An 18422-nucleotide genomic window follows, 5' to 3' on the forward strand; every position below is an offset into this window, starting at 1 on the left:
ATTTCACTGAAAATGGGTTGTTACAGTCTTCCTCCCTTGTTATACTTTGTATAAAAAAATATCATTAATAATTATGCATGGTAAGATATCATGCATATGATAAACTAGCATTTGATTTCCTTCAAATAAATAATCCACGAGACAATCATACTTTTTGCATAATATAATAAATACCAATATAACTTAACCATTGAAATTTAATTCAATGCAACACGAGTAAAACAATAAATTTAACATACCTTTTCTCGTGATAAAAATTTCCAAGTCAATGATATAATCATTGACCTCGATGCAACCACATTTATCGATGCCCATCTGAAAGTTTTCAATAGAGCATTTAATAAAACTGTTCTATTTTTTATTAACTAAAGAAATGAACTTAAATAGAGAAAAAGTCCTAATCCTAATTGGGAAAATAATTCCCTTATTCTAATAAACTACTAAAAGATAAAATAAAATATTACTAGAATATGAATAAAACTTATCTACCTAAATAAGATTTATCTACCTAACAAAATTTAAAATATATGGGTTTCACATATTTCAACACCCTCCTTCAAGTTGGTGCATATATATCAATCATGCCCAACTTGTTTACAAGAAAATCAAAGCTTGTCTTAGACAGCCTTTTGGTGAGTCTGTCAGCAATCTGTTGTTTTGAAGGAACAAATGGCATGCACACTTGGCCTTCTTCAATCTTCTCCGTGATAAAGTGTCTATCAATCTCAATATGTTTAGTTCTATCATGTTGGACTGGGTTGTGAGCAATACTAATGGCAGCTTTGCTATCACAATACAACTTCATTGGTGAAGTTATTAGTTTCCTCAACTCTTCCATAATTCTTTTTAACCACATCCTTTCACAAATTCCTTGAGCCATTGATCTAAACTCAGCCTATGCATTACTCCTTGCTACAACACTTTGTTTTTTGCTTCGCCAAGTCACAATATTTCCCCAAACAAATGTACAGTATCCTGATGTAGATCTTTTATCTATTATTGAGCCTACCCAATCTGCATATGTATAAGCTTCAATTTCTCTTTGTTCAGATTTCTTGAAGAATAAGCCCTTTCCAAGTGAACTCTTCAAGTATCTTAAAATTCGAAACACAGCTTCTTCATGTTCTTCCATTAGAGAATGCATATATTGACTCACTAAGCTCACTGTAAAAGCTATGTCTGGCTTTGTATGTGATAAGTAAATTAACTTACCAACTAATCTTTGGTACTGCCTTTTATAAACTAATCGACCTTCTTTATTCCCGAATTTTTCATTTGGATCAATTGGTGTGTCAACTGGGCGGCAACTACTCATCCCAGCCTCTTTTAAAAGATCAATCACATATTTTTCTGAGAGGCCACAAGACCCTTCTTTGATTGAACAACTTCTATTCCAAGAAAGTATTTCAAAGGACCCAAGTTTTTTATCTCAAACTCCAGTGCTAGATGTTCCTTGATACGCCTTATTTCATCACATCATCTCCTGTAAGAATGACATCATCGACATAAACTATAATAACTGTTATTCTACCTATTTTTGAATGTCGATAGAATATTGTGTGATCAGCTTACCCTTGTGAGTAACCTTGTTTTTTAACAACTTGAGTGAACCACTTAAACCAAGCTCGAGGAGACTGCTTTAAACCATACAAAGATTTCTTGAGTTTACATACTCAAGTTCCAAAATTTTCTTCAAAACTTGAAAGAGGATTCATGTAAACTTCTTCTTCTAGTTTCCCATTTAGGAAAGCATTATTCATAACTAACTGCTGTAAAAACCAATCAAGATTAACAGCAATTGGTAAAAGAACTCTAACGAAATTTAATTTGGCTTCTAGAGCAAATGTTTCAAGATCCACCAACTGGGCTTTGTATCTATCTAAAGATCTATCCGGTTTGAATTTGGTTATGAACACCGATTTACAGCCCATTGTTTTTTTTTCTACAGGTAATTCTACTATTTCCCATGTACCTATTTTTTCAAAAGCACGTCCTCTAAAATAGCCTCCTTCCACTCAGGAACTTGTAAAGCATCTTTCACATTTTTGGGTATTTTCACAGTATCGAGACACGAAAAAAAGGCTGAGAATGTTGAAGACAAGGCTTTATAGGATACAAAGTTAAACATGGGATATTTGACAATATTTCTAACACATTTTCTTTTAGCAATTGGAATATCTAAACCATAAAATTCATTGGTTGGATTATGAGCTTTACCTAGACTTTTAACAAGATCTTGCAGGTTAGATTCTTGGTGATGAATCTGGTGGATTCCACTTTCTTAATTTCAATTTCTTCTTAAGTAAACAATTAACTCCTTTGTTTGCTCTTTATTCTCATGATCAGACTCTACACCTTTATACTCTTTTTTATTAACAACATTAACATCATTAATTTCTGTGTTAATCATAAATTCACCTTCCTCATTATTAGAATCCCTAGTCTTTTCTTGATCAATTATAGAATCTTCCTTACTATAATTCCCTCCCTGAAGATTAGAATCAAAATAAGATTGCGTTTCAACAAATGTAACATCCATGGTAACAATAATATTTCTATCAATTGGATCATAACATTTGTAACCCTATTTATTAGAAGTATTGCCAACAAAAACATATTTTTTTTGCTCTAAGATCTAGTTTACCTTGGTTGTGAAAATGAACAAAAACGCTACACCCAAAAACTCAGAGGGATAAATCTATGATCAATTTAGAGTTAGGAAAGTTATCTTTAAAGAGACGAAAAGGAGTTCTATAGTTTAGAGTTTTACTGGGCATTCTATGAATAAGATATGTAGCAGTTAACAAGGCTTCGCCCCAAAGATAACGTGGTACCTAACTAGTGAACATCAAGGCTCTAGTTACTTCTAAAAGATGTTAGTTTTTTCTTTTTGCAATCCCATTTTATTGTGGTGTATTTTTACAAGAACTTTGGTGGACTATTCCATGTTTGGTTAAGAAAACACGTAATTGGTCACTAAAAAATTCTCTACCATTGTCACTCCGAAATACTCCTACTTTCACACCAAATTGTGTTTTCACCATAACATAAAAAGACTGAAACACTTTTTTAACTTCAGACTTATTTTTTTAATAAAAACACCGAACAAATACGAGTATGATCATCAATAAATGTGACAAACCAACATTTTTTTGAAAAACTTAAAGGTCCCCAAACATCACTATGAATTAACGAAAAAGGTTTGGAAGCTTTATATTTTTTATGTGGAAAGAATGACCGATGATGTTTAGCCAATTCACAAAATTCACAATGATATGAAGAAGGAATTTTATTTTTAAATAGATCAGGTAACAAATATATTAAATAGTAAAAATTAGGATGCCCAAGCCTATAATGCCAAAATCATAACCTTATCAAAACCAGAAACAGAATTTAAACATAAAGTATTGTTGGTTGACTTATATGGTCGTCGTCGAGAAAGTAAATTCCACCAGATTCTTTAGCATTGCCAATCATCCTCTCTGAGACCATGTCTTAAAATTTACACATAGAGGAGTCAAATATAACATGACAATTAGAGGACTGGGATAATTTACTGACCGATATGAGATTACAAGCTAGATTTGGCATATGTAAAACATCATGTAAAATTAAGGAAGATGAAATTTTAACAGTGCCTTTCCCGGCTATTGTCGAGAACGACCCATCTGCTACTTTGATCTTTTTATTTCCTACACAAGGTGTGTAAGTTGAAAAAAGAAAATGACTAGTCATGTGATCACTAGCTCCAGAATCAACGATCCACGTGTTTGTTTTACAAAGCTTGACACTGAAAAAATTAGAAAAATCAGTACCTGGTTGGGCAAAAGATGAAGAATGATTATTGGATGAGTTAGGAACAAAAGAATTCATCTGAAACTGTGGTGATTGAAAAAGCATGTGTAGATGCTCTAATTGTTCCTTAGTGAATGGAGACCATTCCAGAGAACTTTGGCCCTCATAATTTTCATTAGTTGTTTGGAAAGCTTTGCTCTCCCCTGATTGTGAACCACGACCATTGCCACTCTTTTTTCTTCTATCGTCGATTTTCTATAGTTTCTCGAGTGTGCCAATACTTTTTGTAGTGATCGCACCAAGTTTTTTTTCCTTTTTTCACTATCATCATTTTTTTTAATAGTTACAAGAGCAAAATTATTATCATTAGCTTCAAAATCTGGCCTTAACATTACTTTTCTCATTGTCTCATTTCTTCTAACCTCAGAAAAAATCTCACGGAGTTTTGGAAGTGGTTTTTTTCCTAATATCTGAAATCTCACTTCATCAAATTCTTTATTTAAACCAGCCAGAAACAAATAAGCTTGTTCATTCTCTTCTTTTTTCATAGCTTTTACACCATCTCCAGGACATTTCCATTCATCATTATAACACTGATTCAATTCTTGCCAAAGAGACATCATCTCCTTATAATAAATAGTAACTTCCTTGTTCCCTTGCCTAGCTTTTCAAAGTTTTATTTTTAACTCAAAGATCTGTGAAGCTTTTTCTAAATCTGAATAGGTGTCTTTCACAACGTCCCAAACATCTTTAACAGTCAGGAGAAAAAGAAAAGGTTTACCTATGGATGCTTCCATGGAATTAATAAGACACGCAATTATCATAGAATTTTCTAACCTCCAGTTGCTCATCTTTGGATCGCCCACCTGTGGTTGCTTGACTTCTCTAGCTAAATGACCTAGCTTGTCGCGCCCATCAATTGCTAATTTTAAGGACTGCGACCATTCTAGATAATTCTTGCCATTCAGCTTGTGAGATGTTAGCTGAAAAGAAAGGTGAGACACCTCTGTCCCTTGAGTCATTGTACTCTTGGTAGTTGTTTCAACGGTAGAACTTTCTTCCTCTATTTGATTGTTGGATCTCTTATCTCCAGTGATGGCTATTTTAATCATGATGTTACTATATATTTAACCTAGTTCTAATACCATGAAAGTTTTCAAGAGCAGTTAATAAAACTGTTCTATTTTTTATTAACTAAAGAATTAAACTTAAATAAAGAAAAGAGTCATAATCCTAATTGGGAAAATAATTCCTTTATTCTAATAAACTACTAAAAGATAAAATAAAATATGAATAAAACTTATCTACCTAAATAAGATTTATCTACCTAAAAAAGTTTAAAATATATCCCCAATATATATGGGTTTCACATATTTCAACACCATCCTCATAGTATTATGCTTGTAATGGTATGTGAATGTGTGGTAAACAAACACACCTTCTTTAATTAGTCATAAATTGCAAATAGAACCTTAAAATTGCTAGTCCGAGGGATAAAATAAACTCATGAGAACAATGCCACTATCTTTAAGATTTTATTCTCCTCCACTTATATTTTGGTGTACAAGAGAGTTACTGGAAAATGAACCTCGAGGATACAATAAAGTCCAATGGTTATTTATGTTTTGCACTAACAGAAGCAATCCACTGAACAATGAGCGAAGCATTGCAGGAATATCAAATTCTATAAAGAACTCCTGCAATAATTCTTTATAGAACAATATTTGAATATAAAAGATGGTGAGAGAATAGAATGAACTTTTGCTTCTTAATTTTTGGTGTGTCATACAGATAAAAGTTCACTCCTATTCATAAGAGTTCTTACATTTATTCATAAAGAGATAACTATTCAATAAATGTCTATATGAATAGTCATATCTATTAAGAATGAACACAATTTTTCATTGCATATTACTTGAATAATCATAACTTTTTGTTAATAATCAAGTAACATAACTTTTAGTAACAAAAGCATAATTTATTACAATGAGTGGTGACAAAAGCATAATTTATTACTATGAATGGTGACAACTCTTGATCAATTTACCAAATGAAATAATTTTTGGTTACTTATAACTTTTCATTTGCAACTATTGGAATATTATATATAATCTAAAATTGTTCCAACATGTTTCATCATGTGTTAATCATGCCTAGACTTGAATACCCCACTTATTAACTAAAGCCAAAATATTATCCTACTTCCTTTTAGTTTCCATCAAAAAACATAGTTTGGGATTCAAGTTGAGAATTTATTGTTGAAGGTGATGAACAATGAGGAGTCAACCCAAGCCCAAAATGAAAAAAAGATTCTTTATTCTTCTAAAGACTGTTGTGGGACAACTTTCTATAAATCAACTAGATACATTAGGATCTTACCATAAAAAACTTCAAGATTCCCAAATGTACACCTAACTCGCTTACTATTGACTAGAGTCCAACCCGAAAGTACAAGGATTAAAGAACGTCTTAATGCTCGTCTCTTTGCTTTCTAAAAAAAAAAAAGAAAGTGGACTATGCATTAAGAGGCTCAACCATAAGCCCCACTCTAATGGTGGGGGGAATGTTGAAAACAATCTTATTGGAAACAACATTCGAGTGAAGGCAATCATCATTGTCAGTCAATAAGCAATCCCAAGAAAACTAGCTACCTACCCTTTCTTATTTTCATCGCTAGCTTAAACTGAGAAATAAAAATAAGCCCCTATAATGTAAGCTATTTTTGTCATATTCTTCCTCATTTCATTAGAGTTCTCTCATTGGTCTTTGGCAAGTCAATACTAGTAGCTTCTTCAACATTTTGGGAAATGTTCAAGGTCAGGGACGGTGCCATGAGGGACAAGTAAGGGCCTTGCCCCCCAATTAAAATGGCCATTTTAGTCCCTTTAAGTTTTTAAAATTATAAGTTAGTTTAATGGTAAAAATACACTTTGGCTCGCCAAAGTTAAAAATTTTCAGTTTAATCGTTTTAAAATTCTAAAATAACAAGCATTTACAAAAATAAAATTATACTTTTGACCCCTTTAAAATTTTATAACTTAATTTTGGCCCCTCCAAAAATAAACTTCTGGCTTCGTCTCTATTCAGGTAGCTTCTTAGGACACGGCAAGACTCGCACCAAGGGGTATATTTAACTGGGACAAATCTAGAAACTTTTTTAGTAAGGGTCGAAATTTAATTATAAATTTTTCGTAGATCAAAATATAAGCTTAATATGTATCATTTTTAAGGGATTAAACAAATTTTTTTTATTTTTAAGGGAACTAAAGTACGGAGACGTAAGCGTCTCAACTAAGACGGGAGACAAAACCCCACTACGACTCGAGGACAATACCGACCATTGTTAGAATCCAATTGGCTACTCGACATACAATACTTCAAATATTTATCCAGAGAGAGTAGATCCCCTCAACAAGATGCATAGTAATGTCCTCCCTGTTGTTTTTAGTGATGAAGGGCATGACTTTGCAGTAGCAGGCAACGGGATTCTTAAGAAACTTTAGAGCTTGGTGTTTTTGGAATAAGCAGAAGGAAAACGGAGAGAATGTACACTCTGAGATAATCAAAGGGAAGAGATAAGTGACTGTTACAGTACTAAATTAATGTAACCACCTTCTATTCATATTTGTTTATTATTTTTTGTTTATTTATGTTGATTAAAAGTTTAGAATTATACTTTGTGTTTGTTTGTTTAAAATTATGTATGAGTAGTTTATCTTTCAAACTAAATGTAGTTGTTTGTGAACATTAAACTTCCACAAACATTTAATCTCTAGGTTCGACAATTTTCTTTTAAATCAGTCATTAAACTTTTTTTGTCTATATTAATCCAACTTGATAAAAAAATTTCAATTTAATCTCTGAACTTAATTATCATTCCAAAATGTTGATGTAATATTTTAAAATTATGTCACATGATCACTTAAAAATTAAAAATATATATTATAAAATTAAAAAAATAAAAAAATATTAAAAATATCAATGAATTATACTTTTTTATAAAAAAAAATTAAAATATTGACATAAAATAATCTCAAAATGCCACATCATCATACCTTAACAAATTCAAATTCAAAGACCACAATAGAAAAAGCCACCAACTTCTAGACAAAAAATATTAAGAGACCAAAATAAGGAAAGTAAACAAGTTTAGGGATAAAATCTTACTTTATCTTGTGAATTTAATAGCAACAACATTAACAATTGTACAAGAAATTTGAAGTCTAAAAAAAATATTAAATTTCTGAAAATAAAAAATATTAAGACTATATTTTTTTTATATATATGAAGAGTACTAAAACTTAAAAATATATTTTATTATTAATTATATAATAAAATAATAAACAAGCTTTAAATAAATTTTTTTTATTATCATTTCTTGTAATGGGAAAATTGGGAAAAGAGAAAAGTGATACCAAGGTTTGACCAGTATCATCTTAAATTTCAGACAAGATAAATAAATTTTGAACAAACATAAACAGGTTTATCCATAAACATATATACTAAACATGCATTATTAATATCCGACTGTTTAACAAACATGCCTGAAGATTTTGTTCATTTCATTTATTTAGTGAGATAATCGAAACAATGATGCACTCATTTATAGCCCTTGTGGTGACATACAGAGGCAAAATAATAATACAGTATATAAAACAACAGTCCCACACAGGAACAAAATTACAGAATAAATTATAAAGGTGTAGGACTTGAATTAAAACCAGAAACAGGAGCCCAATGAATTGATACAATTAACACTAAATAATAATGGTACAGTTTCATAAGACTCGCAATTCCCGTTCACAACCCACGCAACCTCCACCAAAGTCAAACTACATAAAATTCCTACTGAAAATCAAACCGTCAGTTAGACCACACATGAACTAGACCATACCTATTCCCCGTATAGATCTCATTGCGCTCTTCATCATAAAAAAGAGCAGTGATATCTTCCAGTGCCTCTGCCACCGTGCTTCTAATTCTAGATGAACTGCTTTGCACCTTTGACCTGCAACCACACTCGACATCACAGCAGCAACAATGGTTTTCCACTGGGAAACCGTTACTTGCCCTTATTTTAGCAAGGCATTTCCCAGTCAATATGTTGCTGATGTTAATGGACCCTGCCATGCCAGGAAATAGATATAAAACCTCTCAAGTGATATAGTTATCTAAAGGAGGAAGAGTGATGTAAGATGCAATCTAAGAAAAACGTTACCACAATAAAAGAAGACACAGGAAAGAAAGAACATAAGAAATACAAAGTTCAAAGTTCAAAGAATGAAAAACAAACCATTTCCTTCAGACAATGGATCATCAGAATCAGCCTTGCAGTAAGAGATGATAAGATCCTGATCACTTGTGATGTATATATTATTAGTGTTGCAGTCAGGATGCCACAAAAGGTGATCCTCAAATGAAGTTACAAGTTTTCCACGGAAGTTCCAGACAGCCACTGTCCGGTTTCTAAATGTCAGGAATAACTGGTTCTCATAAAGAAAAATAAATGCTGATGGGGTCATAAATTCATCTTTGCTAACTTCTGTTAGCTCAGAGTTGCGTACCTGTATGATAACAGATTAGATTTTCATTTTTAAGCTTTAACAAATTAATAAGATTGCAACGTATTGACAAAGATACTTACATCAAGAATCTGAAGGTTTTCATTTTCCTGCTTCACAAGAAGCTTTTCATTGAACTGTTCAATGAAATCCACCTTCTTATTCCGGTGAAGAAGGTGGCTAAAAGATTTGAGAACGGTACCATCCTCTATTGAGAGAATCTTAAGAGGAACATGGCCGCCAACTTTAGTGAAAATCAATAACATGATCCCTGGACTGTCAAAAATCATACAATGAAACAAAGTCAATTACATACAGTGACGAGAAGCAAACAAGATACCATTTGATTGTTAATTAGTACTTTACTTTTGATTCCATGAGAAAGATGAAAGCTTGTTTAGACTAAACGATACTTATTACAAAACTATAATTATTCTGGAGAACAAAAATGACTGTTTATATTTTTTTCAATCCTATCAAACTGTTATTCTACAATGTTTTAATCTCATTTTACCCCAATTTTTGCTATCTATCATTTGATTTTACTTTTTAGGAAGTACAAAGCAAGTTGTACAAAAAACAACTATAAGGAGACTAAATTACCAAATATTGATAGAAATAGAAGATAAAAATATCATATGGGTTTCTGTTTTCCCATCATTGAATGAATTTTTACTTTTGTAGCAAGGAGATATAACCATCGTAAAAGGAGCATTACCTGATCTTAATCTCTTGAACATTTTTATCTGATATGGAGTATAACATCGTATAATTTTTGAGGTCAAATACCTTGTATATACTGAGCAAAAGATAAAAACAGTATACATCAAACTCATGAATCTAGTTATGGATCCAACTATTATAGTTTAACATAAAGGTACGTTCATATGGATGACTACTTACCTATCTTGTGCTGAATATGTGAGTACCTTCCCATTTACATCATCGAACTCCACAAACCCAGGCCACTTCAGTGACTCAGATTCAAAAAGTGCAAAACCAGCATCAGGTTGACCTCTTCGAATGTACCTGCCCATAACACCGAATTGTTTCAGAAAGAAAACAAATGAACATTACAAATTACAATGTCTAGATGCAGTATTTCATCCTTTTATTTGAGTCTTTTTTCCCATTTTTCTTCTTTCGACTCCAGTTGGGATAAGTTTAAGGTTGTAAAGAGGTTTTAAAAAAATGACATACTCAATCCTCGTGCTTCTGCACTTCAAGGAGCTGAAGTTGTCAGAAGCATAAACTGAGACTGTGATAAGTGAGTCATTGTTTTTGTTGTAAAACAAGCTTCGTATAACTTCATCAGCAGTGACATTTAGAAAGCATATTCTTCGATTAGTCTCTGCACCCAGCAACAATAAAACATCAAGATTCCTATTCTCATTTTCAATCCAAACAGAAATAGAAAAGCCCATCCAAATAAGATTAGAAGTATGAAACAAGGATCCTACCTCGACTGAATGCCGCACATACACCAGATTGAGCAAGAGCAAATACAATGTCTTGTGCAGCAACAATCTCTATAATCTTTGATCTCTTCCTCAGAAATGGTAATACCATTGAACAATGTCCTTTTGGATCATGAGTATCATATTCCTCCTGTATGTTACGCAAAATATAACCAAATCTAATAAGCAAGCTCAAGTAGAACAGTAATACACAGAGGCTAGATGAGTAACAGACTTGGATACTGATCTTTTAGTTGATAGACTTCCAACTAAATGAGAGGAAGAGATGTCCTTTTCTACTCTCCTACTTAATACATGTATTAATAATCAACCAAAGGTGAATCGATTTTAAAGATAACATGTTAGTCAGAATACCATCAAATGTAGATAAAGCACCTACATCTTGATGTCAGCCCAAGGTATTCTCCTACATTTCTTACTCCAAAATTTCTCAAGTAAAGCTTTACTAATTATCATTCATGGAAATTTTAAATTCAACATCAGAAATCTTTTGATACAACAACGAAAGTGCATCAGGTTTGCAGAGCAAAATCTCATAGAGCCAAAATTGAAAATTGTCGGCGCTCCAGCTACTCTAGTTGTTTATTATAAAAACAAACAAGTGCTTGAAGCAGAAACTCTTAAATGGACAACATGTACAAAACCAATTTGAACATATTAATGATGCAAAGCTAAGAGCTTCCTTCGTTCCCTTCCACAAATTTGCAACTAGGGTTAAAATGTTCAAAATTTTATTCGTATTTTAATTTTGAAAAATGAAAAGGAAAAGGATGTGAAGCGTCAAGCTAAGGTTTAAATGCAGAAGCGAAAATTAGCGCAATAAATAATAAAATAAAAAATAAAAGTTAGGGCAAGTAAGTAAAAAAAAAGAAAGAACCTGCAAGCGGATGTTACGGAAGCGCTCCTGGGCGTCGGTGACGGAGAAAGCACGGTGCGGCTTAGAGCAGATTTCTCTTCGTTGAAGTTTCTTGACACTGTTAACGAAGGCATCGGGTCTCCCTCTTTTCTTAGATGCGAGTATTCTCCGTCCGCTGCAAGGCCTTGGGCTGACGGCTATCCTCCGCCCACCATCCATATCTTTTATTTAGCTCTTAAAGAAAGCACTAAGTATGGCGGATATCAGCTCCCATCAAATTCTAGGGCAGCGATTATCTAAACCAGAATAGTCCCTCATCTTTTAACATCTAGCAGTAGCAGTAGCGGAAAATAAAGATTTTATTTTTAAAGAAAAAAACTAAAAGGATAGAAAAATAAGTTTTCCTAGTACTACTAGTAAGAAGAAGCAACTAAGAACCTCTTCGCTTTGCTTTGCTTTTGCTTCTTTCCTTTTCTTGTCTGCGAGTTCAGATTCCAGTAAGCATTGCATTGCCGTCCGATCTCTTTTTCAATTTTTGAATTTGTAAATATTAGTACTACTTTTTTTTTATCCGTCTGTCGGTCTATATGTTTCCAAACTTGGGCTTTTTTTTTCTTTTTCATTAAGCACAAAGAGTTTTTTTGGCCTATACCAATCAACATGTATTGACCTATTCCTCATCATCCACCTCTCCTACTCCTCATCATCCACCTCTCCTACTCCTTACACTGTTACACCCAATCTCCCTTAGATGTAATCTGACTCGAGGTTGACTGGATCGGCTGGCTATGGTCATGGAGTTTTTTATAATTAGTGATCCACTTCTCTAGGAGTAGTTTGATAAGTTCCTTTTTAGGAATTTGTCTCGGAACATGAACACAATGAGGCTGGTCATTTGTGTTTACTGAAATGAGTAAGGAATCATCTGTCCAATGCCTAGAGAGATTGAAGGCATGATCTTGAATTATGTAGACAATCTGATAATGGAGAGTAGCAGAAGCTACTTGTGGTGCTCCTGCTATTTGGATCTGGACTTTTAGAGCTTCGGTCAGATTAGGATCTGCTAACGCCATCGTGAAGTTTGGGAAAAGAGTTACCATAACAATGCCAGAATTTAACGTGGCTTCAATTGTAGTAATACATGCATTTTTGGTATTCTAAATATCTAGAATCCAAAAGTGCAATTCTTGTAACTACAAGCTTTCCAGCGGTGCCATGATAGTTTAAAGCAAGACGTATGACTCCAAAATGGATATGAGTATATCCTGCACGTTTCCATTCTGCTGAAAATTCTGCCGGAATTTCGAGAGTGACAAACTGCTCTGGTAAAGCTGCATAACTGGGAAAACTATCAAACCGTGAGGCTTGGATATATTCCCTGACTTGTTTAGTGGAACCTTTGATCAAGGTTCTGATGGATTTTACAGGAGAAAAGGCAGATCTTCTGTAAGCGGCATAAGAATTTACTGTAGGAAGATCTGTGGGTTGTATTTTATCTTTTTCACTTAGATATTCTATTTCATATAAAGAGGAAATCTTTTTTGCAGAATGAGATTTCATAGGAAAGTCTGGTAAAGATATGGGTTTAGAAGAAGTAGAAGGACGTGCTAACATATTTTCTACCATGAATGAAAAGTTTTTCTCGAAATCTATCTATCACTCAGATTACTAAAGATGAGTTTTGTTGAACCTGAAGACTCTGATACCAATACGGGTATGGATAAACTCAGCGATTGCAAGAAAGAATGAATTGTAGCAGGTATGCTATGCCAAAACTTAAACCCTTTCTCCACACGAGTTATTCAACAGGCATTACCTTTTAGCTACAAAGCCTTAATTCAAGAGACATAAGCTATCCACATCAATATAAGTATTACTGATCAGAACTTCAATATTTCTAATGTGCAGGGTTCATTATATGGCAAGCACAGAGCATACTATATTGTAAATTCTTTGTAAACTCATCTAAAGTTTTCTAAGAAGAAGATGATTTAGAGAAAAGAGAATATCTTTAGAAAGCCATAAGTAGAGAAAATACACTAGGATTTTATTTAAAACTTCTTCCTGGTTTTTACAATGAGAATACATCCTCCTTTTATAGCTGAAAGAGATATAATACAACAAAATAGTAAACAGTACACAGGATAAGCATCAGACATTAAAGCATAAAGTAAACAGTACATAAAGTAAAAGCAGGACTTATATTGGACATAAAGTAAAGTACTTTTAGACATAAAGCAAAATACTTTAATTATTAAAGCAAGATTCCCGACAAGTGATTTTCAGCTGTTTGCATTTGAATGGGGAAGCTGAGCACTATCTATGGAATCTTCACTGTAGCAGGTCATTTCTTCATCTTTTTCCTTTTATTTTTCATCGTGTAATTCTATCTTGGCAAGACTGATTTGACTGTACCGCCACGGGTAATCTTAAGACCATTCTGTGGGGTCAGGAATTCCTTCATGATATTCACGGAGAGTTTTTAGGACTGCTTCATGATAATGTGTGTATGTTCTTGGCCAGGTGTCTCATGGTGCATAAATATCTCGGGGTGGCCATATTTCAAATGGAATGATTCTATTGAGCTGGCAAAGAAACTTTTGTAATTCTCGATATTGGACATCATCTTTGAAGACTTCATTTTCAAGAGATTTATGGATCCAAGAGGTAGGGAAGGAATTGAGCTGGGTTGCTTTTCCACATTTGACAAAATATTGAGGCTTGTAGAAGATTATTATCATATAGCTTCCATAATTACCTCTTGTCTGGTTGCGATGTTGCTCAATAATCTGAAGCCATTGTGGAAGAGGATGGAACCAACTAAGAAAAGTAAAGAAATTTTGTTGTTCTGGTTCAATGTTTCCTCTGATGGCTTTTTTCAAGTAATAAAGGAGATCAGGGTTGTCGAACTGTATGGCAATATGGTAGAGATGGGTAAAGTACCATAAAAACCATTTTAATTCATTTGGTTGTCCAACAAATTTAAACATTATTGGGTGTATGAAAGGATAATCTGGATGAATGCTCCAAGGTTTAAGAATAAGTCCCCAAAAATTCTTGAAAACTTGAATCTGATATTCGAACATCCTGTCCCTAGCTTTCTAATGAAAACAATTTTTTTCCACAAGAGTAAAAACTTCTAGAGGATATTCAGGGTGGACATTGGGTGTAACAGTGTAATGAGTAGGAGAGGTGGATGATGAGGAATAGGGTCTATACATCATGATTGGTCTAGGCCAAAAAAACTCTTTTGTAGGTGAAGACTTCCGAATTTTCTTTGGGTCTGAAAAGTAGATCAGCAAGAACATTTTGCTTTCCTAGATATGTCTGACATCAAATTTAAACTCAGAAAACCATTCTGCCCATTTTAAAAGTTGTGGATGAGGGACAATTTTCTGTTTAAACTTGAGCATTTGTGGAAATGAAGACATATCCATTTCTACCAAAAAATGATAACCCAGAAGATGGAATTTGAATTTTTCCATACCTTTCTTGACTGCAAGGATTTCTTTGAATGTGGAGTGGTAATGAATTTCTGATTCTGAAAATCTTCCACTCTTGTATCCACAAAGTTGTCTTTTGCCGTTTCTTTTTTTAAGCAAGATTGCTCCCTAGTATTTGTCACTGGCATCTGTTTGTAGAATTCTTTCTCCATCTAAGGGAATTTGAAGTGGAGGTAAATCCTGGGTAATCTCTTTCAATCTTTGGAGCGCTTTTGTCTAGGAAGAGGACCATGGAGGAAGGTTCTTTTTAAGCAACTTTTCCAAGGGGTTAATATACTTAGAAACTTTAGAGATAAAATCTCTAAGATAATTAACAATCCCAATGTATTGTTAGACCTACTTAAAAGACAAATCTTTTGAAGGGAATTTGAAAAGTTCTTGAGCAATGTATGGTCCTGGAGAGTATTTTCCTTCTTTGATATCCATTCCGAGAAACTGAATTTCTGATTTGTTAATCTGCATCTTCCTTTCTGACAGTATTATCCCATATTTGAAAATAAGATATTTAAATTCTTCAAGGAGTTGTGCATGGGAGTCATCATCTTTGCTGTAAAGTAGGATGTCATCAATGTATACTAAAGCATTTTCCATCAAGGGATGAAAAATCTTTATCATTACTTTCTGGAATAGAGAAGGAGCAGTCTTTATTCCAAATGGCATGACTTTCCACTGAAAATGTCCATTGGAAATGCAAAATCCTGTTTTTGGTTTGTCATCAGGATGAATTCCTAATTGCCAAAAACCTGCCTTGAGGTCAAACTTAGAGAAGACTCTTGCTTTAGCTAGACTTAAGAAGAGTAAATCTTTCTTTGGAAGAGGGAATTTGTCATCTTGAAGGAAATGATTAAGAGGTTGGTAATTAATTACCAATCTTAATTTTCCTCTGATTTGTTCAGATCTTTTATTTACATAAAAAGCTTCACATGCCCATTGAGAACCTGAGGGTTCAATCAAATCTTGATGTTGTAACTTTTTGCACTCTTTTTCTGCTAGCATTAGATGATCTGGATTCATTCCTTGGTGGCTGGTCTTTGTTGGGTTGATGTCTTCATTTTTTCCACCATTTATATGAGGTTTTGACCTCTACAAAAAAGCCCAGCATCTTAGAATACTCCCTGAAGGAGTAAGATTCAAAAATCTTTTCCAACCCTTTGTCAAAATCCCAAAACTTTTTGTCAACCAATCTGAAAAAATCCTTCACACTGTCCAAGAATTAAAAGTTCAATCTTGTGCAGAATCTCATTCTGGATTCTTGAATAAATATGAAAGAACCCAGATTTCTTCATTAAACTCCCTTTCAAGAAAAAATGAAGACATCAACCCAACAAAGACCAGCCACCAATGAATGAAACCAGATCATCTGATGCTAGCAGAAAAAGAGTGCAAAAAGTTACAGCATCAAGATTTGATTGAACCCTTAGATTCTCAATGGGCATGTGAAGCTTTTTATATAAATAAAAAATCTGAACAAATTAAAGGAAAGTTAAGATTGGTAATTAATTACCAGCCTCTTAATCATTTCCTTCAAGATGACAAATTCCCTCTTCCAAAGAAAGATTTACTCTTCTCAAGTCTAACCAAAGCAAAAGTCTTCTCTAAGTTTGACCTCAAGACAGGTTTTTGGCAATTAGGAATCCATCCTGATGACAGACCAAAAACAGGATTTTGCATTCCCAATGGACATTTTCAGTGGAAAGTCATGCCATTTGAACTAAAGACTGCTCATTCTCTATTCCAGAAAGCAATGATAAAGATTTTTCATCTCTTGATGGAAAATACTTTAGTATACATTGATGACATCCTACTTTACAGCAAAGATGAAGACTCCCATGCACAACTCCTTGAAGAATTTAAATCACTTATTTTCAAATATGGGATAATGTTGTCAGAAAGGAAGATGCAGATTAACAAATCAGAAATTCAGTTTCTCGGAATGGATATCAAAAAAAGAAAATACTCTCTAGGACCACATATTGCTCAAGACCTTTTCAAATTCCCTTCAAACTATTTGTCTTTTAAGTAGGTCCAACAATTCATTGGGATTGTTAATTATCTTAGAGATTTTATCCCTAAAGTTTCTAAGTATATTAACCCCCTGCAAAAGTTGCTTAAAAAGGACCCTCTTCCATAGTCCTCTTCCCAGACAAAAGTGCTCCAAAGATTGAAAGAGATTACCCAGGATTTACCTCCACTTCAAATTCCCTCAGATGGAGAAAGAATTCTACAAACAGATACCAGTGACAAATACTGGGGAGCAATCTTGCTTGAAAAAAGAAACGGAAAAAGACAACTTTATGGATACAAGAGTGGAAGATTTTCAGAATCAGAAATTCATTACCACTCCACATTCAAAGAAATCCTTGCAGTTAAGAAAGGTATGGCAAAATTCAAATTCCATCTTCCGGGTTATCATTTTTTGGTAGAAATGGATATGTCTTCATTTCCACAAATGCTCAAGTTTAAACAGAAAACTGTCCCTCATCCACAACTTTTAAGATGGGCAGAATGGTTTTCTGAGTTTAAATTTGATGTCAGATATATTTCTGGAAAGCAAAATGTTCTTGTTGATCTACTTTTCAGACCCAAAGAAAATTCGGAAGTCTTCACCTACAAAAGAGTTTTTTGGCCTAGACCAATCATGATGTATAGACGCTATTCCTCAATATCCACCTCTCCTACTCCTTACACTGTTACACCCAATCTCCACCCTGAATATCCTCCAAAATTTTTTACTCTTGTGGAAAAGAATTGTTTTCATCAGAAAGCTAGGGACATGATGTTCGAATATCAGATTCAAGTTTTCAAGAATTTTGGGGGACTTATGCTTAAACCTTGGGGCATTCATCCAGATTATCCTTTCATACACCCAATAAGGTTTAAATTTGTTGAACAACCAAATGAATTAAAATGGTTTTTATGGTACTTTACGCATCTCTACCATATTGCCATACAGTTCGACACTCCTGATCTCCTTTATTACTTGAAAAAAGCCATCAGAGGAAATATTGAACCAGAACAATAAAATTTCTTTACTTTCTTTAGTTGGTTCCATCCTCTTCCACAATGGCTTCAGATTATTGAGCAACATTGCAACTAGACAAGAGGTAATTATGGAAGCTATATGATAATAATCTTCTACAAGCCTCAATATTTTGTCAAATGTGGAAAAGCAACCCAGCTCAATTCCTTCCCTACCTCTTGAATCCATAAATCTCTCGAAAATGAAGTC

At 33.5% G+C, this 18422-nt stretch overlaps 1 protein-coding gene across 2 annotated transcripts; it reads right to left on the reverse strand.

Moving 5' to 3' along the window:
* Positions 1-8466: 8466 nt before the first annotated feature.
* Positions 8467-12318, reverse strand: LOC107957461 (uncharacterized). Of its 2 annotated transcripts, none has more exons than XM_016892981.2 (9): positions 12129-12318; positions 11712-12018; positions 10817-10964; positions 10557-10707; positions 10260-10385; positions 10075-10155; positions 9440-9632; positions 9089-9359; positions 8467-8918 (listed from the first exon to the last, which is right to left on the reverse strand). In XM_016892981.2, the coding sequence occupies exons 2-9, from the start codon at positions 11907-11909 to the stop codon at positions 8659-8661; spliced, it is 1428 nt and encodes a 475-aa protein (XP_016748470.1). In that variant the 5' UTR covers positions 11910-12018; positions 12129-12318; the 3' UTR covers positions 8467-8658. The 2 variants fall into 2 exon arrangements, with proteins under 2 accessions (XP_016748470.1, XP_016748471.1); XM_016892982.2 differs by having other exon boundaries at positions 11712-11986; positions 12129-12309.
* Positions 12319-18422: the final 6104 nt, after the last annotated feature.

The sequence above is a fragment of the Gossypium hirsutum genome, chromosome A05 (assembly GCF_007990345.1).
Source record: "Gossypium hirsutum isolate 1008001.06 chromosome A05, Gossypium_hirsutum_v2.1, whole genome shotgun sequence".
In the NCBI taxonomy this organism is placed as follows: Eukaryota; Viridiplantae; Streptophyta; class Magnoliopsida; order Malvales; family Malvaceae; genus Gossypium; species Gossypium hirsutum.

Excerpts from the sequence above, each read along its gene's own strand:
- LOC107957461 (XM_016892981.2), bottom strand. The coding sequence starts at position 11,909 with ATGGATGGTGGGCGGAGGATAGCCGTCAGCCCAAGGCCTTGCAGCGGA. Across the intron at positions 10,156-10,259 it reads ACATATTCAGCACAAGATAG|TATATACAAGGTATTTGACC; the intron begins GTAAGTAGTCAT and ends TCTTTTGCTCAG. Across the intron at positions 9,633-10,074 it reads GTTCAAGAGATTAAGATCAG|TCCAGGGATCATGTTATTGA; the intron begins GTAATGCTCCTT and ends GATTTTTGACAG.